At 37.4% G+C, this 24,153-nt stretch overlaps 2 protein-coding genes and 1 pseudogene across 2 annotated transcripts; all 3 read left to right on the top strand.

Annotated features, from left to right (window-relative positions):
* The first annotated feature begins 3,557 nt into the window (after positions 1–3,557).
* Positions 3,558–4,502, top strand: LOC139017905 (olfactory receptor 5F1-like). The gene has a single exon (XM_070426518.1). The coding sequence runs from the start codon at positions 3,558–3,560 to the stop codon at positions 4,500–4,502; it is 945 nt and encodes a 314-aa protein (XP_070282619.1).
* Positions 4,503–13,859: 9,357 nt separating this feature from the next.
* Positions 13,860–14,803, top strand: LOC139017904 (olfactory receptor 5F1-like; annotated as a pseudogene).
* A 7,976-nt stretch (positions 14,804–22,779) lies between these two features.
* Positions 22,780–23,724, top strand: LOC139017903 (olfactory receptor 5F1-like). Its single transcript, XM_070426517.1, has one exon. It carries the CDS (start codon positions 22,780–22,782, stop codon positions 23,722–23,724), a length of 945 nt encoding a protein of 314 aa, XP_070282618.1.
* Positions 23,725–24,153: the final 429 nt, after the last annotated feature.

Genomic DNA, 24,153 nt, shown 5'->3' with positions numbered 1-24,153 from the left:
ACTCCCCAATCGGCCCTGCTCTGAGACTGACCAGGGGCTGCACCTAGGGATTGGGCCTGCCCTCTGCCACCCAGAAGCAGGCCTAAGCCAGGAGGTCGTTATCTCCCGAGGGGTCCCAGACTGCGAGAGGGCACAGACTGGGCTGGGGGACACCCCCCCCCCCCCGAGTGCACAAATTTTTGTGCACCAGGCCTCTAGTCTATAATAATAAAAGTGTAATATGGTAATTAGACTGGATGTCCTCCTGGACGACCTTCCGGACAAAGCTGTGGTGGGTGGCGGCCAAGACAGAGGCAGCTGCCGCGGTGGCGGGGGGCCTAGCCCCTTGCACAAATTTTGTGCATTGGGCCTCTAGTATATATATACACATATATATTATAGATTTAAAATCTAAGTAACTGAGTTAAAATGAAATTAGAAAAATTAGGTAGCTGGGCATTAATGCTTTTGTTGAAGACTGTGCTCAGGTCAATTATTGCACTTCCTAAGAATTTGTCCATTGGAAAGTCATTTATTTATTTTTTATTTTTATTGTTGCGAGTATTACATATGTTTCCCCTTCTCCCCCATTGACCTCTCCTAGCCTGCACCCGCCCTCACAGCAGACCTTCACCCCTCTATTGTCTGTGTCCCTGGATTATGCATATCTACACTAATAAAAGAGAAACATGGTAATTGGCGTACGACCGCTACCCTTCCCATTGGCTAATCAGCATATCCTTATGCAAATTAACTTTCAGCCAAAATGGCGGCCGGCAGCCATGCACTGAAGCAAACAGGGAGGCTTGCTTGCTCCGGTGACTGCGGACTCCAATGTTCCCCGCCTCACTTGCCGGCCTCTCAGCTGCAACTCTAAGCAACTATGTACTATGTTGCAAATAAGAAGCTAAACAAAACCCCAGAAACCAGCCGGACTGAAAGCCAGTCAGACCACAACATCGTATCGATGTTTTCAGCAGAGAGGCCTCAGAGCTAAAGCTGGCCCAGAATAAAAAAATAAATAAAAAAAAAGAAAACAAGGAGCGGTTGGGAGCTTCAGTCACTAGCCAGCTGGAAAACAGCCCTCAGCCCCTCACCCAGACTGGCCAGGCACCCCAGTGGGGACCCCCACCCTGATCCAGGACACCCTTCAGGGCAAACCAGCCGGCCCCTACCCATGCACCAGGCCTCTATTCTATATAGTAAAAGGGTAATATGCCTCCCAGCACCGGGATCAGCGGAGCAGCGAGGCTCCTGGCACCGGGATCAGCGTGACAGGGGGCAGCGCCCAAACCCTCTGATCACTCTGTGGCTCTGTGTGTGACAGGGGGCGGGGCCACAACCTTCCTATCCATCCTGCTCTGTTCATGACAGGGGAAGGCGCCCCAACCCCCTGATCGGCCCTGCTCTGTGTTTGACAGGGTGCAGCGCACCAACCCCCTGATCGACCCTGCTCTGTGTGTGACAGGGTGCGGAGCCCCAACCCCCCTGATGGGCCCTGCTCTGTGAGTGACAGGGGACAGCGCCCCAAGCCCCTGATTGGCCCTGCTCTGTGAGTGACAGGTGGTGGCGCCCCAACCCCCTGATCGGCCCTGCTCTGTGCGTGACAGGGGGTGGCACCACAACCTCCCCATTGACCCTGCCTTGAGTGTGACAGGGGGCGGTGCCCCAACCCCCCAATCGGCCCTACCCTGAGCATGACTGAGGGTGGCATCGCAACCTCCGATCCGCCCTGCTCTGTGCATGACAGGGGGCGGCGCCGCAACTCCCCAATCGGCCCTGCTCTGAGCCTGAACAGGGGCTGCACTTAAGGATTGGGCCTGCCCTCTGCCACCGGGGAGCAGGCCTAAGCCAGCAGTTCGTTATCTCCTGAGGGGTCCCAGACTGCGAGAGGGCACAGGCCGGGCTGGGGGACCCCCATCCCCACCCCACCCCGAGTGCACAAATTTTTGTGCACCGGGCCTCTAGTATGTATATAAGTTCCTTGATTGATGGAAGTAATTTAATAGCTTGAAGTCATTTGCAAATTGTGTAAAATAATAATGCCTCCCTCAAAGACTGGTGTGAAAATTAATTAAGAATTTAAGTGGAAGCGTGTAATATAAAACTCAAAGCATTCTAAATTCTCTCTGCCAATAAACTCTCCATGCATATGGACATACAATGTGCTTTATTCAACCTGGTTTTACTTGTGTATTTACATCTAGAAAATCTGTGTTATCATCCCCTTCTAGGATAAGAATCACAAACAATAATTACAATAAACCAACACAATTCTAAAATCATAAAAAAGGAATCCCATTCTCTTAGTCATTGTCCTATTTGATCAGGGCATATTTAAAACACACACCATACAATGTATTTAGTTAGTTCCTCCTTCACATTAATTTCACTCAAGGATAGAGTTGGACTGAAGTTTCAACTGACTCAAAGGAAGGGACCATCTCTCCCACAAACACACACTGGAGTAAAGGGAAGAATAATAATTTGGTAGTTGGCTATGACCCTTTTGAAATAGGCTAAAAATATAAAGAGACAGGCAATGTAAATAGCAATTTTTTTTTTTACTTTGAGAAAGGACTTTAAGGAAATACAGAGATCAAGAACCACTTATGATGCAATATTTAATTCTATATGACTGCATATGATTATATTTTCTTTTGAGACAAAGTTTCTGCCTTTAGAGGATTAACTCCACAGTTAAACCCCATAATATGGTCCCCATGGTCACCCAATTCTCTTCCAGGAAAACAAAATAAAAGTGCAGCAGCATGTATTCATTCAGAAGGACTCCAACGTTTTTACCAAAATATCATTCAAATATTCACCACATTTCATTTCATTTACAATGTGATCTTTTTCTTTTTTACTTTTAAGCTCTAACTGAGAACCCCTAATAAAAAAAGAAAATAATAGTCTACAGGAGTAAGACGCAGGGGGAGGAAGCTCATGAGGATTTGATGCTGCTATTCACTACGGGGACAGGTACTGTGTATGCAACTACCTGATATTAATGATAGTGTACTTTGCATAGCAAGCAATCATTTGATTCATTTCAAAAACACGACCAAATCAGTCTTTAATATACAATAGATGTCAAGATATTGGTTATTTGAAATGTCACCATTTTTTATGCTTGGGGTACACAAGAAATTTCTGGGAGGCAATGTGTGAATTTTGGAGTTGAGAAAAAAATGGATTTGTGTTAATTGCGCATACATATCTTTCAGAGACTGGGAGAGACTAAGGCAGGAACATTGGTGTCTTTTGCACTTTGTATGTGGGCTGGAAGAGAACAACATCTGTTGCCTTTGAAGAAACTTAGGGGAGGATGTGAACTGAGAGCAGTTGCTTGAGATTTAATAAAGTCAATTGCTTAATATATTCAAATGTTTCTCCATTTCTACACTAATTCTTCTCATTCTTCAGTAACTCTGTTAACTATGCTATATTAGCCAAGGGTGTTTTTTTTCCCCCATATGTGAATAAAGTCATTAATATTTCCACTATTTCCTGTAACGTTTAGATAGGGAAATATCTACTCCTGATATAAGTTAAGCAAACTATATTTCTTACAAATGACCAAAACAAATTATACTTTGGTGACCGAGTTCATCCTGCTGGGATTAACAGAAACTCTGGAGCTGCAGATTATCTTCTTTGTGCTCTTTTTTGTCATTTACACACTGACAGTTTGCGGGAATGTGGGGATGATCCTCTTAATCAAGATTGATTCCAGACTCCACACACCCATGTATTTCTTCCTGGCTAACCTGTCCTTTGTGGACGTTTGTTGTACCTCGAACACCACACCAAAGATGCTGGTGGATTTATTGTCAGAGCAGAAAACCATCTCCTTTGCTGGCTGCTTTCTGCAGCTGTACTTCTTTATCGCCTTGGCCACAACTGAATGCATCCTCTTTGGCTTAATGGCCTACGACCGGTATGTGGCCATATGCAACCCTCTCCTGTACCCCTTGGTCATGACCAGGACAGTCTGCCTGAAAATGGCAGCAGGGGCTTTTGCAGCGGGACTCTTGAACTCCATGGTGAACACAAGTTATGTAAGCAGCCTGCCATTCTGCAGTGCCAATGTCATCCACCACTTCTTCTGTGACAGCCCTCCACTCTTTAAGCTCTCGTGTTCTGACACACGCCTGAATGAAAGCATCTTTTCCACTTTTGCTGGAGTGAATCTGGTGGGGGTTTTGCTGGTCATCCTCACCTCTTACTGCTACATTCTCTATTCCATCTTTCGTATGCATTCAGGGGAGGGCAGGCACAAAGCTTTCTCAACGTGTGCCTCTCACCTGACAGCTATATTTCTGTTCTATTCTACCTCCATCTATACTTATCTGAGACCTACATCCAGCTACTCCCTGGGTCAGGACAAAGTGGTTTCTGTTTTCTACACTGCAGTGATCCCCATGTTGAACCCTCTAGTCTACAGTCTCAGGAATAAGGATGTAAAGAAGGCTTTGTATAGTGTAATGACCAGGAAAAGGATCCCTGTATTTTTGTGATTGTTGAGTGAATTTATCAAATCTGGCAGAGTATTTAATAAACTTGCAAAGCCTGTTCAAGCCTACAGTTTTTTATTAGAATATTTTCTAAGTAATTATGTTCTGTATTATTCATGTAACTTGTATAAGATCATGAAACTTTCATTTAACCATTTTGTACCTTCACAGGCAACCTAAAAATAAGATTTATTTGTAATAAAACTTATTAGGGAAAGAAAGGTATTGAGTATTTAGAAACAAAAGTCACAATATAACATAAAAATAGAAAGAGACATTCCAAATATTTTTTCTTTAACTTAAAAAATTAAAGTGTTAAATATTGAGACTTTTAATTATTATATTGAGTGTGATTCTATCGTTCTTGTTTATTTAAATCTGAGAATATGTATCAAACCCTCTGTTATGAATGTAAATTGTGTTGCCTTTTGCTGTACTATCTCTATTGCTTCCTGGTTTCTAATTTTCCAGTCTTTTATTTCATTTGAATGTTGGATGTTACCACATTCCCTAAATACATAGATATCAATCAATGTTTTGCTTTACTCAATGTTTTTTGAGTGATTAATTTATTAAAATTAATGAAAGAAGTTTGAAATGTATACCTTTGGGGTTTATTTTGGTCAATATTTTCATTAGTGATTAAGTAAGTCCGAAGAGAGACTAATTTCAAAACCTGTGAATGTCACAAACTTAAAAAAGTCAACCAACAAGTTGTATGGACTCAAAGAATCAATATTCCACAACTGCGTAGATGCATATAAAAAACCCAAAACCATGATACTATTAACAGATGGAGACCTGAACCAAATATGTGCATATACTGGGACTGTGCAGGAAAGGTTAACTCAATGAGCCTGGGCTACCAGAACTGTGCTTATTCCAAGGTCTTCAGGATGGACCTTCACTGTCTACTGAGAGAACCTCTGAAATCTTGGAATATCCTACCTGATAAGAGCATCTTTGTATCCTGGGGCCCACAGCTAACAGTTTATGCTAATGATGTGACTCATGGTGAATGCCTGTTTTTGTATTCCAGGGCTTTGGGTTGGGCTGTATTAGTTTGATCAGGGTGGAGCGGTTGAAGACTAAGTAACCAAGAACTGTTATGTGAGCCCTCCATGTCTATGTACTGACCCCCAGGAAAGCCCTGAACACCAGATCTTGATTAAGCATTTCTGGTTGATGATACCTCATCCTAAAAAATAAGGCTTATTTGTCATAAAACCTTCATCACCAACCAGGAATGCTCAGAGAATTCAGTTCTGTCTGTGATTCTATTGGGACATAAGTCATGGAAGTTTATGCCTGGTTTCTCTTGGACACTGCCCTACACATCTATTTCCTTTGCCAATTTTAATCTATTTCTTAACTGTAATAAAATATAACCATACATATAAAGGCTCTTCTGAATTTTGTGAGCCCTGGTCAATCATTGAAGCTGATGGTGGTCTTGGGAATCTCGAACACAGCACAAAGTTAAAATTTTTTCCCCTAGTATTTTTGTTTTAATTTTTTATTATTATATTATGTAAAACATAAATTTCAGTTAATTCAAGAAATATAAAGTAAATATGTGAATCAGAAAACAAAGTAAGTGAGCACAAATAAACTTATCTCCCAAAATAAATTTTTTAAAAATCATTATTGCTATAATTGAAAGTTCTCTGTGATCATTCAATTACCCTGCATCCTTGACAGTGATAACTGCTCTTCTGTATTTTTCATTATTCCCTAGTTTAACTTTTAAAAATTAATTTATCTATATTCCTAAAACCGTATTTTTAAAACCTATTTTTTAATGTTAGGAATATATCATACACAGTTTACCTTCTGTATTGTTTGTGTTTTTCTTCAATGTTGTGTTTCTAACATTCTACTGTATTCATATGTATTCCTGCACTCTTTAATTTCACAATTTTGTAGTATTCTCTTCCTTTAATGTGTCATAATTAAATTGTTATCTTCTATTATGACCAATAGTGATATGAATGTTACTTTCCATGTCACTCAATGCACAACTACAAAAATTCATCAGGTGTATCTTAGGATGTGGCATTACTTGTATATATATATATATTCAACTTTAAAATATAACAAACTGTTTTCTCAATTTCTTGTTTATATTTATACCCTCAACAATAGCACAGAAGACCTCAGGTTCCATTTCCTTGTAACACTTGTTATAGTCAGAAATTTAACTTCTTTTTTCCAAGATAGTGTGGATGACAGATATTTAAATCTTTAGCACATGTGAGATTTTTATTTTTTGCCGATGTATTAGGTAGAGATCTTTTCTTTATTGAATGAAAACAGCTGATTTTCCACCACTGCCTATTTTTTTAATATGTGTCCTCCATTCATCCTGAATGACACCGTATAATATATGTTAAATTTTCATTAATGTGTTGACAATCTCTACACTCTATTCATTACTCAAACTTACACTTTCTTCATTGGTAGCCTTTCCTTCATATAATGACATTAATAACTCCTACATCTTTTTCATGTTTTGTTCTGGGTTAAACCACATAATTCCCAATTACTATGTTCAGATGTGAAAGTTGGACAGTGAAGAAGGCTGAAAAAAAATATTCGTTTGAAATATGGCTTTGGAGGAGAGCTCTATGGGTACCCTGGGCCTCCAGGAAGATGAACAAGTGGATCTTAAATCAATTAAGCCTGAAACATTCTGGAGACAAAATGACAAAACTGAGGCTGTCCTACTGCAGGCACATTGGGAGAAGGCAGGATTCTTGAAAAAAGAAAATAATACTGGAAACTATAGAAGGCAGTGGAAAAAGAGGAATACCAAATATGACAGGGATTCATTCCACAAAGAAAGCCATAGGCATGAATCTTCACTGAGCAGGGCTGTTGAGGCTGGGACTGCATGGACACCACTCATTCATAGGATTCCCAGAAGTTAGAGCAGACACAACAGCATGTAAGAACAATTCCACAAAAATGTTACCCTCAGTTTTTCACCTTTAAAACATTAATAAAGCTGTGTATATAATTGTGTTGTATTTACAGACCAGTTTTGTAAAACATATCTTTGAAATTTGGAGTCATTCTCATAAACATAGTGTAACTATTTGTGTTATTTATTAAAAATATTTTAATGATGTTTTATAATCTCCGTAAGTTATGAGTTTTTATTGCTAGATCTATTTTCCTGAGGACCTTGTATATGATTACTATTTTCCTTTTAAAAATTGAATTCTAAATATTTTCTGCAGTGATGAAAAAATGCAACTAATTTTCATCTTTTATTTGGCAATCCAGACAAGCTATTTTATTAATTCTCATAATTTTTATTTTACTCCTTTACATGAGTTTATTCCTTATAGTTTTAAATTTTTATTTTGTTTTTTCTTTCCTCCTGTAGCTGCTCTCTCCATTGATTTTCTACCAACAATTAGCAACATTAGACATCATTGTCTTACATAATCTTAAAGTAAATATCTCTAACTTTTCTTAGTCTTACATATAAATTGAAATTATTTGGTTTACCCTGTTTCATTATTGACATAAAGAAACATAGAAAAAAAACATTTTCAATGATAAATTTTTAGAACAAAAATTCAAGCAACGAGGTCAGAAACTTTAAACATTAAATTCAAAAAATGACCTAACATTAAAAGTGATTGTTCACTATCCTCAAATTTGTAATGCTAATATCATCACATTTTGAGACAGACTCACCATTCAAAGTGAATGCCCAATGGGCCTCATTATAAAAAATCTTTGGAGAATGTTTTTAGCTTAAATTAAAAGAGAGTACAGAACAATTGTTAATGAAGGGATAAGTACCATAAACAATGATTATCTTAGAGAAAATTGATGAATACATGACAAAGATATGAAGATTCTCCCTAACTTCTTTTACTTTAATGTAATTAATCCCTTTGAAAATTGAAAATTCCTTCCTTTTATGTTGGGAAAAATATATGGCTCAGCATCAGAATATTTCTTAATTATGCTATTTCTTATTGAATCTCAAGAGAACTCTTAGACATTACTGTTAATTCATCAACATATTATTCATATTACTCATTTTTCTGTATAAAAAGGCAACCCACATGTGCATTTAGAAATGATGAAATAAAAAACTCACTTATTGTATATTTTTATTTATTATTTCTTGCATGCATTTTCTTTATTACCTTATAAATAAACTTACTTAAGTAAAATATTAACATCCTGAAGTCAATCCTTAGATAAATCCTATGTAATAAAAGCCTAATATGCTACGTGTCCAATCGTCCAGTCGTCTGTTCAACCAATCAAAGCACAATATGCTAATGATATACTAAGGTTGCTCAACCACTCACTATGACGTGCACTGACTACCAGGGAGCAGATAGTTGACCAGTCGTTATTATGTGCACTGACCACCAGGGGGCAGATAGTCAACCGGTCAGCCAGTTGCTTTGACATGCACTGACCACCAGGGGGAAGACGCTCCACTGGTAGGTTAGCTTACTGCTGGGGTCCAGCTGTTCAGGACTGAGCAAGATGGGCTGGACATGCCCTGGAGCCCTCCTGCAGTCCCTCCCCAGCTGGCCAATCTCCCGCCTCCCTCCCCAGCCCCTATTGTACACCAGTGGGGACCCTCAGCCTGGCCTGTGCCCTCTCGCAATTTAAGACCCCTCAAGGGATATTGGAGAGCTGGTTTCAGCCCAGTCCCGCAGGCCAGGCCGAGGGACCCCACTGGTGCATTAATTTTTATGTATAGTAATATACATAAAAATGTTCACAATTTAAAAAGTAATGAATAATAAAATCATATAATTTTGAAACTGGATTAAAATTTTTAATTTAGCTGAACCGGTTTGGCTCAGTGGATAGAGCGTCGGCCTGCGGACTGAAGGGTCCTAAGTTCGATTCCGGTCAAGGGCATGTACCTTGGTTGTGGGCACATCCCCAGTGGGGGGCGTGCAGGAGGCAGCTGATCGATGTCTCTCATCGATGTTTCTGGCTCTCTATCCCTCTCCCTTCTTCTCTGTAAAAAATCAATAAGATATTTAAAAAAAATTTAATTTAAATTTTAAAACATAATTAAATATATTTGTTTATTCATTCATTTACCCACAAATATTAATTAAATGCCTCAAATATGACAGTCACTGTTCTATTAACTTGGTCAATAATTGTAAAAGTTTGTACTCCAACATTTTCATTAGTTATTTAAAATGAATAAAAATATAAACAAGTAACTGAAAATTTCTATTCCATTATTAATATGTCCTGTTAATGTAGCTGAGCAGAGTTTTATAAGTAAGCACTATATTCTACCTTTCATATTATCATCTCTATAGCAATATTTTTTCTGACATAGCTCCTGTGGCAAGAGAAACAAAAGAAAAAAATAAACAAATGGAACTTCAACAAATTAGATAAGTTTTTGTACAGGAAAGGAAATCATCAACAAAATGAAAAGACAACCCACTGAATGGAAGAACATATTCACCAATATATATGGTAAGGGGTTAATATACAAAATTTATAAAGAACTTATACAACTCAACACCAAAATTCAATCAATCCAATTAAAAAATGGGTAAAGGCACTGAATAGTCACTTCTTCAAAGAGGACATACAAATGGCCAATAAAAATATGAAAATATGCTCAGTATCACTAATCATCAAAGAAATACAAATTAAAATCACAATGAGATATCACTTCACACTTGTCAAAATGGCTATCCTATATAATAAAAGCCTAATATGCAAAGTGTCTGGTCATCGGTCTTCTATTCGATCAATCAAAGCATAATATGCTAATGATATGTTAAAGCCATTCAACTACTCACTATGACATGCACTGACCACCAGGGAGTAGACACTTTAACCAGTAGGTTAGCTTCTGGGATCCAGCCAATCAGGACTGAGTGAGTTGGGCCACACACGCCCTGGAGCCCTCCCACAGCCCCTCCCTGGCTGGCCAACCTCCTGTTTCCCTCCCTGGCCCCGATCATTCACCAGGGGGTCCCTCGGCCTGCTCTATGCCCTCTCAAAATATGGGATCCCTTGGGGAATGTTGGAGAGCTGGTTTTGGCTCAGTCCCACTCAATGCAGGAGCTTCCCCCTGCTGGTCAGTGCACTCCCACAGGGGGAGCACCACTCAGCCAGATGCCAGGCTCCCAGACTGCGAGAGGGCATAGGCCGGGCTGAGGGACTCTCCCCTGAGGGCACGAATTTTGTGCACCGGGCCTCTTGTAATAAATAAATAAACAAACAACAAGTGTTGGTGAAGATGTGGAGAAAAGGAAACCCTTGTGCAATGCTGGTGGGAATGCAGATTGGTGCAGCCCCTGTGAAAAACAGTCTGGAGTTACTTCAAAAAATTAAAAATGGAACTGCCTGATGACCCAGTGATTCCACTTCTGGGAATTTATCCAAAAACCCAAGACACTAATTTGAAAGAATATATACACCCCTATGTTCATTGTAGTCAAGATTTACAATAGCCAAGATTTAAAAGCAGCCAAGTGTCCATCAGTAGATGAGTGGATAAAACAGTTACATTTACACGTGGAATACTACACAGCCATAAAATGGGATAAAATTTTACCCTTTGTGATAGTGTGTATGGACCTGGATAACATTATGCTAAGTGAAATAAGCCAGTCAGAGAAAGATAAGTACATATGGTTCCACTCATGTGTGGAATTTAATGAACAAATTGAACTAACAAGCAAAATAGAGACAGACTCATAGAGAGCTAGCAGAGAGCTCTAGTTGGGGGGGCGGAGGTTGGGGGAGGGAGGGTATTGAGCAAAAAAGCAAAAAAAAACTCATGGACATGGACTACAGTGTGATGATTGGAGGGGAGGATAGAGGTGAAAGAAGCTATGGAGGATAGTGATGAAAAAATAAAGTAAAATAAAGAAAAAAAGAAAAATAAATAAAAGACTCATTGTAACTCCCCCCAAAATATTTAAATTAGAGTATACAACAATCTTACTTAACAAAATCAAGATATGTGGAAATCTGAATCAACAAAAAAATGTATCTTTGTCAGGTAAGCCAATAATTAACAAAGATATCTAGCTCATTTACAATTATGTTTTCTAACTCCATTTTACGTAGTTTTTTTTTTGTAATAATGGAGTATGTAAAAATATAGAACTTACCCTACATCTCATAAACTGTAAAATCCCTTTAATTAATACTGAATTTATACTCAGTTAAAAAACTACAATTGTCAGAACTAGAATTTATCTCTTATGCAACTTCTGTGATGTCAATATCTGCATTACCTCATAAGATAATCAGAAGAAAAAGACATATAGATGGAAAGATACATAGATGGAAGGATAGAAATTTGCACAGATGTCAATCAGATTGTAATTTTTAATGGCACAATGATGGGATTTTTACAAGTCAACTTTTTAGCAGTATCTTTCATGTTACAGATCTTTCTGTAGAAGCATAAGATTCCACTTGCTCCAATGATTAGAAGATGTAATTTCCTAGAAGATACACACACACACACACACACACAACACATCTATACACATTTATATACATATATTCATATATGTGTGCATATGTTTGTATATATATACATATATATATTCTTCCAAGTAACTGAGATGAAACTAGACAGGAAAATTAGGTAGCTGGTTGTTAAGGCTTTCTGTTGAAAAACAACTCAATTCTCCCACTTTCTAGGATTTTATCTATCGCAAAGTCATTTAATAGCTCGAAGTCATGCTTTATTCATCTCTAAAATGTTTTAAATAATAATGCCTCCCTCAGAAACTGGTGTATAAAATTAACTGAGAATTTAAATGAAAAGGTGTAATACAAAACTTGCTGCATTAGGAGTTCTCTTTGCATATAGACTCTCCCTGCATATAGGCACTCAATGTGTTTTATTCAACCTTGTTTCACTTGCATCTAGAGGTCTTGAAAATCGGTGCTATCATCCCCTTCAAGGATAAGAATCACAGACAATAATTGCAAGAAGCAAACACAATTCTGAAATCATAAAAAAACAATGTGACTTTCCTATCCATTGTCCTATTTATTCACAACATAATTTTTTAAAGCATTGTACAATGGACTTAGTTTCTCCTCATTAATTTCATTGAAGAACAGACTTAGATTGAAAGTTAAACTTACTCAAACAAAGAAAGAGACCCACCCAACCCCCCAAACCTTACCTCCCTACACACACACATACTGGTAAAGGTAAGAATAATAATTTTGTTTTGGGTTATGTACCCATCTGAAATAAGCTGAGAGAGAAAGGGAGTGAGAAAGAGAGAAATAATGAAAATAGGCAATTAATATTTTTATATTGGAAACAAAAAGTCTTTAAGGTAATACAGAGATGAGGAACCTCTTCATGATGCAATGTTTGATTCCATATAGCTTCATGTGAGCTAATTTTATTTTATGTTGAGACAGAGTTTCTGCCTTCAGAGGATTGGATTCACAATTAACGCCTACAATCTAGTCCCCATGGTCACCCAATTCTCGTCCAGAAAAACAAAATAAAAGTGCAGCAACGTGTACTTACTCAGAAGGAGTCTCAAATTTTTACAAATACATCTTTCTAATTGTCCCTGCATTTCATTTCATTTAAAATTTGATTTTTTCTGTTTTAGCTCCAACTGAGAATTCCTAATAAAAAAGAAAATAATAGTCTACATGAGTAAGACACCATGGAAGGAAGCTCCGGAGGATTGGATGCTCTTATTCACTGAGGTGGACAGGTACTGGGTCTGCTACTACACACTAATTTGATAGTGCACTTTGTAATAAGAAACAATATTTAGTTCACTTTTAAAACAGTACAAAATCATTCTTAAAGATAGATAGAAGTCAAAACATTGGTTATTTGAAATGTCACTATTTCTGTTGCTTGAGGTACACAAGGAATTTCTGGGAGGCAATGCATGAATTTTGGAGTTGAAGAACAAGCAGAATGGTCTTGAGAAAAGAACAATATGTTTGAGTTAAACTAACGTGCCTTTCAGAGACTGGGAGAGACTTAGCAGACATACTTGTATCCTTTGTATTTTGGATGTGAGCTGAAGGAGAACAACATATGATAAATTTGAAGAAACTTAAGTGGAGGATGTGGATTTAGACCAGTTATTTGAATGCTCTGCAACCAGAATAAAGACAATTGCTTCATAATTTCAAATGCTTCTCCATTTCTCCACTATTTTTCCACTTGTACGGTCACTCTATTTACCATGCCTTATTAACCCAGATATGTTTTTTCCCATGTGTGAATGTCCTCATTAACATTTCTACTATTTTGGTAAACTTTTTAAAAATAAAGCATTAAACTAAATACAAGCTTAAACAAATAAAACACATTTATATTTGTTATAAATGACCAGAACTAATTATACTTTGGTGACCGAGTTCATCCTGCTGGGACTAGCAGACACGCTGGAGCTACAGATTATCCTCTTTGTGCTCTTTTTTGTCATTTACACACTGACAGTTTGCGGGAATGTGGGGATGATCCTCTTAATCGGGACTGATTCCAGACTCCACACACCCATGTATTTCTTCCTGGCTAACCTGTCCTTTGTGGACGTTTGTTATTCATCCACCGTCACCCCAAAGATGCTGGTGGATTTATTGTCAGAGCAGAAAACCATCTCCTTTGCTGGCTGCTTTCTGCAGCTGTACTTCTTTATCGCCTTGGCCACAACTGAATGCATCCTCTTTGGCTTAATGGCCTATGACCGGTATGTGGCCATATGCAACCCTCTCCTGTACCCCTTGGTCATGACCAGGACAGTCTGCCTGAAAATGGAGCAGGGGCTTTTGCAGATGGACTCTTGAACTCCATGGTAGACACAAGTTATGTAAGCAGCCTGCCATTCTGCAGTTCCAATGTCATCCAGCATTTCTTCTGTGACAGCCCTCCGCTCTTTAAGCTCTCCTGTTCAGACACACCCCTGAATGAAAGCATCTTTTCCACTACTGCTGGAGTGAATATAGTTGGGACTTTGCTGGTCATCCTCACCTCCTACTCCTACATTCTCTTCTCCATCTTTCGTATGCATTCAGGGGAGGGCAGGCACAAAGCTTTCTCAACATGTGCCTCTCACCTGACAGCCATAATTCTGTTCTATTCCACCGCCATCTATACTTATCTGAGACCTAGTTCCAGCTACTCCCTGGGTCAGGACAAAGTGGCTTCCGTGTTCTACACGGTGGTGATCCCCATGTTGAACCCACTGATCTACAGCCTCAGGAATAAGGAAGTGAAGAAAGCTTTTTGGAATTTAATTACCAGGAAAAGGATGCCTCTATTATTGTGATTATTTGATTGTTTTTCTGAACTAAATAGAATATTTAATGACCTTTCAAAGGATGGTTCAAGGCTACAGTTTTTAATTAGAATATTTTTAAGTAATTATGTTCTATAATTTTCAAATATACATATCATACAAGGTAATTACTTAAATTTACATAAGTATAAGATTAATTTTAAAACTTATATATGATTCTGTTTCCATTCTGCATCTTCAGAGTCCTCAAAAATGAAGCCTATTGTAATAAAATCTTGCTTAGGAAAATAAAGGTATAAAGTCTTAAGCAACAAAAGTCACAATATCACATGATACTAGCGATAGAAAATAATGAGGAATATCCATATCTTTTTCCTGTGCATTATTATTCACCATTTATTATTTGTAAAGATTGTTATATATTACATATGTAGAAAATGCTTTAAATTTAACATATTTTGATTTAATAGATCAAGTTATTCCAGTTAGGATGCTTAAATAAAATTTCAGAACTATAGTTTTAATTGAAAATGTAAATTCCAGCTTTTATTTCCATTATTCCTCCATATACATAGATCTTTCTTAAAGAATGTGTGAGTTTGTGCAAATGTGTGTCTGATTAGAATGCATCAATGATAGCTCTGCTATTCCCTTCTCTTCTTAAAAATTTCCAACCCTTCTGTTTTTCTTTCTCTTTCTCTTTCTCTTTCTCTCATGGGACTGACACAGACACATACACATAAAACTACATATACACAGATTCAGCTACAGCAAAGTGTTTATCAGTGCAGGGTTCCAAAGGAGAGGGATCGATGTTCAGTGGAGGAATGGGACAAATATTCTTTACAATAAGCTCATTGATTATGTGCTCATAGAAATCTCTTAGCAATTACCAACATAATCAATTAATATCAATATGAAAGCTAAGCATGTTAAGAGGTACAAACTTACAGTTATAAAATAAATAACTCACAAAATGTAATGTACAGCATGGTAACTATAGTGAATATGACTGTATTGCATATTTGAAAGTTACTAAGAGAGTAGATATATGAAACTCATTGCAAGGAAAAAGAATGTTGTAATATGTATAGTGATGATGATAGCTAGACTTACTATGGTGATCATTTCATAATATATACAAATATTGAATAATTATCTTTTACACCTCGGACTAAATAATGTTATATGTCAATTATACCTTCATTATAAAAAATTAAAAAGAAAAATTAAGCATCATTAATAGGAAGGTAAACAGTAGTTGGCCTAGTAGAATTCTGGAGGAAAGGGAGATCAGGCTTGCTAAAAAGAGACAACTACATTTACTGGTATAGTTTTTGAAGGAAAAACCCGTATAAAACTCCCCCTGCCCTTGCCTCTGAAGTGGCACCTGATTGAAGAGGTGATGGTCCAGTTATCTGAGATGCAACATAACAGGCTTTATGTTCTGTCACTAACAGGTCACCCTACTCATACGTACAATGCCCTCAGTGGTCCATATAGGTGCCCTTGGCCAAATGGATGTTCACAAAGGCATTAATGTTGTCTGTGCACCCAGCAGCCATGCTCTCACCCCCCTGCCCCACATCGGTTACTGGCCCTGGAGGCCTACGGCAGAATGATCAGGCTGGTCTCATAGGTGGTTCACTGTTTCACTGAGTAGCTCACCTATTTTATCCTGCACCACCTGCTGATCATTGACTGGATTCTTCCCACCCTCATTGTCCCGAGTATTTAATAAAATTACATATGGAACCAACTACTTCACCAATAATTACTAATATTATATTCCTTCCATTAAATGTTTAAATTTTCAATAAAACAGAAATAGCAACAATATTTGGAAGTTGAAATTCAGTTATTCTGAGACTTCAGTTTTCAGACATATCATATTTCAGACATATCATTTTATATTCCTACTCTCTAGTATAGCTCTCCTACATGTAATTAATCTTATTTACAAAATCTACAAATATTTCCTGCTTTGAGGACTATTATCACATAATAATGTTGGTACTTTATTATAATTCATTGGATGTTTGCTTCTTATGCAATTTTTTATTATTTCATTTCTTTAATTATTTAAATTTAGATTATTTCTTGAGACATAGAAGCATGAAACAGACTGCTGAAACTCAGAGAGAAGGTGAGGGTGTGTGTGTGGGTGGGTGGATTGGAAGAGGTCAACCAAAGAATTTGTGTGCATATATGCACACCCATAGACACAAACAATAGGGTCGTGAAGGCCCGGGACAGGGAACAGGTAGAGGGTAAGAGCAGAGGCAGGCTAGATGGGGTCAATGCAGGAGGAAAAGGGGACATATGTAATATTTTCAATAATAAATAATAAATATTTTTTTAAAAATTGAATAGATTTTGAATTGTTTCATTCTACCTTTCATATGATAGTCTTTTAAAAATATTTAAATTACAGAGTATATAATAATCTTACCTAACATAATCAAGATATGTGGAAATCTAAATCAACAATAGAATGAGTATCTTTTTCAGGTAAGTCAATGATAAACAAATATATTTAATGCATTTACAATTATGCTTTCACTCCTTTTTTTAATTTAAATTCTTTATTGTTTAAAGTATTACATGAGTCTCTTTTCCCCCATTGACCTCTCCCCAGCTGCTCCCACCTCCTAGCACATGCCCTCACCGACCACCCATCCCCCCCTCCGCCTGTGTCCATTGGTTATGCTCATATGCATGCATACAAGTCCTTTGGTTGATCTCTAACCCTCTCACCCCCCACCATCCCTCGTAGGTTGGACAGTATGTTCAATGTTTCTATGTCTGTGGTTCTATTTTTGTTCATCAGTTTATGTTGTTCATTACATTCCACAAATGAGTGAGATCATGTGATATCTATCTTTCTCTGACTGGCTTATTTTGCTTAGCATGATGCTCTCCGGTTCCATCCATGCTGTTGCAAATGGTAAGAATTCCTTCTTTTTTACAGCAGCATAGTATTCCATTGTGTAGATGTACCACAGTTTTCTAATCCATTCATCTACTGATGGGCACTTAGGCTGTTTCCAAATCTTAGCTATTGTAAATTGTGCTGCTATGAATATAGGGGTGCATATATCCTTTCTGATTGGTGTTTCTGGTTTCTTGGGATATATTCCTAGAAGTGGGATTACTGGGTCAAATGAAGTTCCATTTTTAATTTTTTGAAGAAACTCCAAACTGTTTTCCACAGTGGCTGCACCAGTCTGCATTCCCACCAGCAGTGCAAGAGGGTTCCTTTTTCTCCACATCCTCGCCAGTACTTGTTATTTGTTGATTTGTTGATGATAGCCATTCTAACAGGTGTGAGATGGTACCATATTGTCGTTTTGATTTGCATGTCTCAGATGATTAGCGACTTCGAGCATGTTTTCATATGTCCCTTGGCATTCTGTATGTCCTCTTTCGAAAAGTGTCTAGTTAGATTCTTTGCCCATTTTTTGATTGGATTGTTTACCTTCCTTTTGTTAAGTTGTATGATTTCCCTATAAGTTTTGGAGATTAGGCCCTTATCTGATATAACATTGGCAAATATGTTCTCCCATTCAGTTGGCTTTCTTATTGATCTGTTGATGGTTCTTTTTTCCATGCAGAAGCTTTTTATTTTGATGTAGTCCCTTTTGTTTATTTTTTCCTTAGTTCCCATTGCCCTAGGGCTGTATCAGTAAAGGTATTGTCAGAACAACTGTCTGCTATTTTGCTGCCTATGGCTTCTTCTAAAATATTTATGGTTTCCCATCTTACGTTTAAGTCCTTTATCCATTTTGAGTTTTATTTTGGGGTGTGGTGTAAGTTGGTGATCTAGTTTCATTTTTTTGCATGTATCTGTCCAATTTTCCCAACACCATTTATTGAAGAGGCTGTTTTGACTCCATTGTGTGCTCTTGCCTCCTTTGTCAAATATTAATTGAGCATAATGGCTTGGGTTGATTTCTGGGTTCTCTGTTCTGTTCCATTGGTCTATTTGTCTGTTCTTGTGCCAGTACCAGGCAGTTTTGAGAGTCATGGCTTAGTAATATAGCTTGATATCTGGTATTGTGATCCCTCCAACTTGGTTCTTTCTCAAGATTGCTGCAGCTATTCGGGGTTTGTTTTTTATTCCAGATGAATTTTTAGAGAGTTTGTTCTAGGTCTTTGAAATATGCCTTTGATATTTTAATGGGGATTGCATTAAATCTATATAGATTGGTTTGGGTAGTATGGACATTTTAATGATTTTGATTCTACCAATCCATGAACACCGTATATTCTTCCATTTGTTCATGTCTTCCTCTATCTCTTTTTTCAGCATCCTGTAATTTTCTGAGTATAGGTCCTTTACCTCCTTTGTTAGATTTATTCCTAAGTATCTTAATTGTTTTGTTGCAGTGGTAAATGGGATTGTTTTTTAAGTTTCTCTTTCTGTGAGTTCATTATTGGTGTATTAAAAAAGCCATAGATTTCTGGGTGTTAATTTTGTATCCTGCTGCATTGCCAAATCCATTTATTAAGTCTAGTTTTGATGGGCAATATCATGTCATCTGTGAATAATGACAATTTTACTTCTTTTCCAGTTTGGATGCCTTTTATTTCTTCTTCTTGTCTGATTGCTATGGCTAGCACTTCCAGTAGTATGTCAAACAGGAGTGGTGAAAGTGGGCATCCCTGTCTTGTTTTTGTTCTTAGGGGAAATGTTTTGTTTTTGCCCATTTAGTATGATGTTGGCTGTAGGTTTGTCATATAAAGATTTTATTATGTTTAGGTATGATCTCTCTATCCCACTTTGCTGAGAGTTTTTATCAGGAAAGGGTGTTGAAATTTGTCAAATGCCTTTTCTGCATCAGTTCATATGATTAAGTGATTTTTGTCTCTCAGTTTGTTTATGTGATGTATCACGTTTATTGATTTGAGGATATTGTACCAGCCTTGCATCCCTGGAATAAATCCCACTTGGTCATGGTGTATGATCTTTCTAATGTAATGCTGGATCCGATTCGCTAGAATTTTGTTGAGGATTTTAGCATCTATGTTCATCAAGGATATTGGCCTGTAATTCTCTTTCTTTGTAGTTTCACTCCTTTTTTTCATAGAAGTTATTTTGGCAATGGTGGAGTAAGTGACATGTGATAATATAAAACTTACCCTACATGTCATAAATTGCAAATCCTTTTGATCAATACCAAATTTATACCCATTGAAGAGACTACAATCCTCAGAACACTAAAGTTTATCTCTTATGCACCTTCTGTGAAAGTCAATATCTATATCACCTCATAAAATAATCAGAAGAAAAACACAGTAAATAACTAAGTATATCCTAAGAATCCAGAAACACCAATCAGAAATAATTTATGCACTGCTATGTTCATACCAATGTTACTTACAATAGCTATGATCTGGAAACAGCCCAAGTACCCATCAATAGATGAGTGTATAAAAACCTGTGGTACATCTACACAATGGAATACTATAAAGCTGTAAAAAGAAGAAACTCTTACTCTTTGAGACAGCATGAAGGGACCTGGAGAATATTATGTTCAATGAAATAAGCCAGTCAGGGAAAGAAAAATATCACATTATCTCACTTAACTGTGGAATCTAATGAACAAAATAAATTGATGAACAAAATGGGTCCAGAGACATGGAAGCATCCAACAGACTGATGAATCTCAGATGGGAGGGAGTGAGGGTGAGCAGGAAGAGATCAACCAAAGAATGTATATGCATATATGCATAACCCATAGACACAGACAATACTGCAGCGAAGTTCTGGAGTAGGGAAGGATCCTGGTGGAACAGAGTAATGCGGGGGGGGGGGGGGGGGGGGGGGGATGGGAGACATCTGAAATACAACAATAAAGATAAATTGAAAACAGTTTGCACGGATGCCAATCAGAGGGTAGTTTTTAATGGCATGATAATGATATCTTTACATTGTTATTTTTATTGAATTTATTGGGGTGACATTGCTTAATAAAATTATATAGACTTCAGATATATAATTCTACAATGCATCATCTACATATTATATTGTGTTCACCACCCAAGTAAAGTCTTCTTCCATCACCATTTATCCCCACTTTACCCTCTTCTACCTCCCCACCTGCCTCATTCAGTATCTTTCATGATGTCATAGATCTTTCCTTAGAAGCACAAGAACTCTACATGCTCTGATATTAGGGAAATTAGATTTACTAGAAGTTACACACATGTATGTGTATATGTGTGCATATGTATATATGTATATATGTATTATATATGTTATATATATAAAATCTTCTAACGGAGATAAAATGAAACTAGACAGAAAAATTAGGTAGCTGGGTATGAATGCTTTTGTTGAAGAATGTGCTCAAGTCCATTTTTTCACATCCGAACAGTTCGTCCATTGAAATGTCATTTAATAGCTTCAAGCCCTGCTTTATTCATGTGCAAAGTGTTCAAAATAATCACACCTCTTTCAAACACTTAAAAACTTAAGTGGGAAAATGTAATACAGAACTCAACGCATGATGAGTTCTCTCTGCCAGAAGAATCCCCTTTCATATGGACACCCAATGTGCTTTATTCAACCTGGTTTCCTGGTTTTACTTCGATATTTAGATCTGGAAAAACTGTGCTACCATCCCCTTCTATGATGAGAATAATGGACAACAATTTCAATAAGCTAACACAATTTCAAAATAATAAAAAAGTAACTTGATTTCCTTTTTCATTGTCCTGTTTGATCAGGGTATAATTTTTTAAAAGACTATACAATGTATTTAGTTAGTTCCTCCTTGTCATTAATTTCACTCAAGAAAAGAATTGGATTGAAGTTTAAACTGACTCATCATCTCCACACACACACACATTCAGGTAAGGGGAAGAATAATAATTCGGTAGTGGACTACAACCCATTTGAAATAGGCTAAAAAATACAAAGAGAGAGGCACCATAAATAGCCAATTTCTTTTTTACATTGGTGAAAGTTTTTAAGGTTATATAGAGGTCAGGAACCACTTCATGATGCAATGTTTGATTCCACATAACTCTGTGTGATTATATTTTATTTTATTTTGAGCCTGGGAGTTTCTGCCATTAGAGGATTGACTACACAATTAAACCCAATAATATAGTCCCCATGGTCATCCAATTCTCTTCCAAGAAAACAAAATAAAAGTGCAGCAACATGTATTCACTCAGAAGGAGTCTCTCATTTTAACCAAAAGGTAATTCAAATATTCATTGCATTTCATTTACAGAGTGAAATCTTTCTCCTTTATTTTTAAGCTCCAACTGAGAACCCCTAATAAAAACAAAAAATAATAATCTGCATGAGTAATACACTGAGGAAGGAAGCTCATAAAGATTTCATGCTGTTATTCATTGCGGGGGACAGGTACTGTGTGTGGAACTACATTACATTAATTTGATTGTGTACTTTATATCAAAAATAATTACTTAGTTCATTTTTAAAACTCTACAAAACCATCCTATAATATACAATATATATCAACTTATTAGTTATTTGAAATGGGCACTGTTTTTGTTGCTTGAGGTACACAAAAAATTTCTGGGAGGCAATGCATGAATTTTGGAATTGTAGAATAAACAAAGTGGTCTTGAGAAATAAACAATGGATTTGTGTTAAATGCACACACCTTTCAGAGACTGGGGGAGACTAAGGCAGCAATATTTTTATCCTTGGCATTTTGAATGTGGGCTGGTAGAGAACATCTGTTGCATATGAAGAAACTTAAGTGGAGTACGTGGATTGAGACCAGCCATCGGAGGAACCTGCAACAGACTTAATAAGGTCAATTGCTTCATAACTTCAAATGCTTCTCTGTTTCTCCACTAATTTTCCTCTTCCTTCAGTCACTTTTCTTACTATATTTTATTAACCTAAGGGTTTTATTTTTCATGTAGGAATAGGCTCTTTAACATTTCTACTATTTCCTATAACCTTTGGAGAGGGAAATATCTATATCTATATAAGCTTAAGCAAACTATATGTGTAATAGATGACCAGAACTAATTATACTTTGGTGACCGAGTTCATCCTGCTGGGATTAGCAGACACGCTGGAGCTACAGATTATCCTCTTTGTGCTCTTTTTTGTCATTTACACACTGACAGTTTGCGGGAATGTGGGGATGATCCTCTTAATCGGGACTGATTCCAGACTCCACACACCCATGTATTTCTTCCTGGCTAACCTGTCCTTTGTGGACGTTTGTTATTCATCCACCGTCACCCCAAAGATGCTGGTGGATTTATTGTCAGAGAAGAAAACCATCTCCTTTGCTGGCTGCTTTCTGCAGCTGTACTTCTTTATCGCCTTGGCCACAACTGAATGCATCCTCTTTGGCTTAATGGCCTACGACCGGTATGTGGCCATATGCAACCCTCTCCTGTACCCCTTGGTCATGACCAGGACAGTCTGCCTGAAAATGGCAGCAGGGGCTTTTGCAGCGGGACTCTTGAACTCCATGGTGAACACAAGTTATGTAAGCAGCCTGCCATTCTGCAGTGCCAATGTCATCCAGCACTTCTTCTGTGACAGCCCTCCGCTCTTTAAGCTCTCGTGTTCTGACACACGCCTGAATGAAAGCATCTTTTCCACTTTTGCTGGAGTAAATATGGTGGGGGCTCTGCTGGTCATCCTCACCTCCTACTCCTACATTCTCTTCTCCATCTTTCGTATGCATTCAGGGGAGGGCAGGCACAAAGCTTTCTCAACATGTGCCTCTCACCTGACAGCCATAATTCTGTTCTATTCCACCGCCATCTATACTTATTTGAGACCAACATCCAGCTACTCCCTGGGTCAGGACAAAGTGGCCTCCGTGTTCTACACGGTGGTGATTCCCATGTTGAACCCTCTGATCTACAGCCTCAGGAATAAGGAAGTGAAGAAGGCTTTATGGAATGTAATTACCAGGGAAAGGATCCCTGCATTTCTGTGATTGTTTGGTTAATTTTCTGGACCTAGCAGAATATTTAAGGAACTTGCAAAGCCTATTCAAGCCTATAGTTTTTCATAAGAATATTTTTATTTATGTCCTTTAATATTCAAGTATAATACCAAACTTATATACAACCATAAAAATTTTATGTAACCATTTTGTGTTTTCATGGGTTCTAAACAATAAGGCCTATTTGTAATAAAATCTTACCTAGGGAAACAAAGATATTGAATGTTTAGAGACAAAAGTCACAATATCACATAAAACTAGCTATAGTAAACATTGATAATTACACATTCATCTTTTTCTCATGTATTCTTTTTTCACCATTTGTGATTTCTAAGAGAATATTATCTATTACCCGTCAATGTTAAATTGAAAATGTTATCCATTTTTGAGTATTAAAGTATCTTGTGGAAAAATATTTAA

Source organism: Myotis yumanensis, unplaced genomic scaffold (genome assembly GCF_028538775.1).
Source record: "Myotis yumanensis isolate MYYU_CA2020_CCGP unplaced genomic scaffold, mMyoYum1.0.hap1 SCAF_10, whole genome shotgun sequence".
Taxonomy (NCBI): domain Eukaryota; kingdom Metazoa; phylum Chordata; class Mammalia; order Chiroptera; family Vespertilionidae; genus Myotis; species Myotis yumanensis.
The sequence above is the reverse complement of the archived record's forward strand: the minus strand, read 5'-3'. Positions and strand labels throughout refer to the sequence as shown.

Excerpts from the sequence above, each read along its gene's own strand:
- LOC139017905 (XM_070426518.1), top strand. The coding sequence starts at position 3,558 with ATGACCAAAACAAATTATACTTTGGTGACCGAGTTCATCCTGCTGGGA.
- LOC139017903 (XM_070426517.1), top strand. The coding sequence starts at position 22,780 with ATGACCAGAACTAATTATACTTTGGTGACCGAGTTCATCCTGCTGGGA.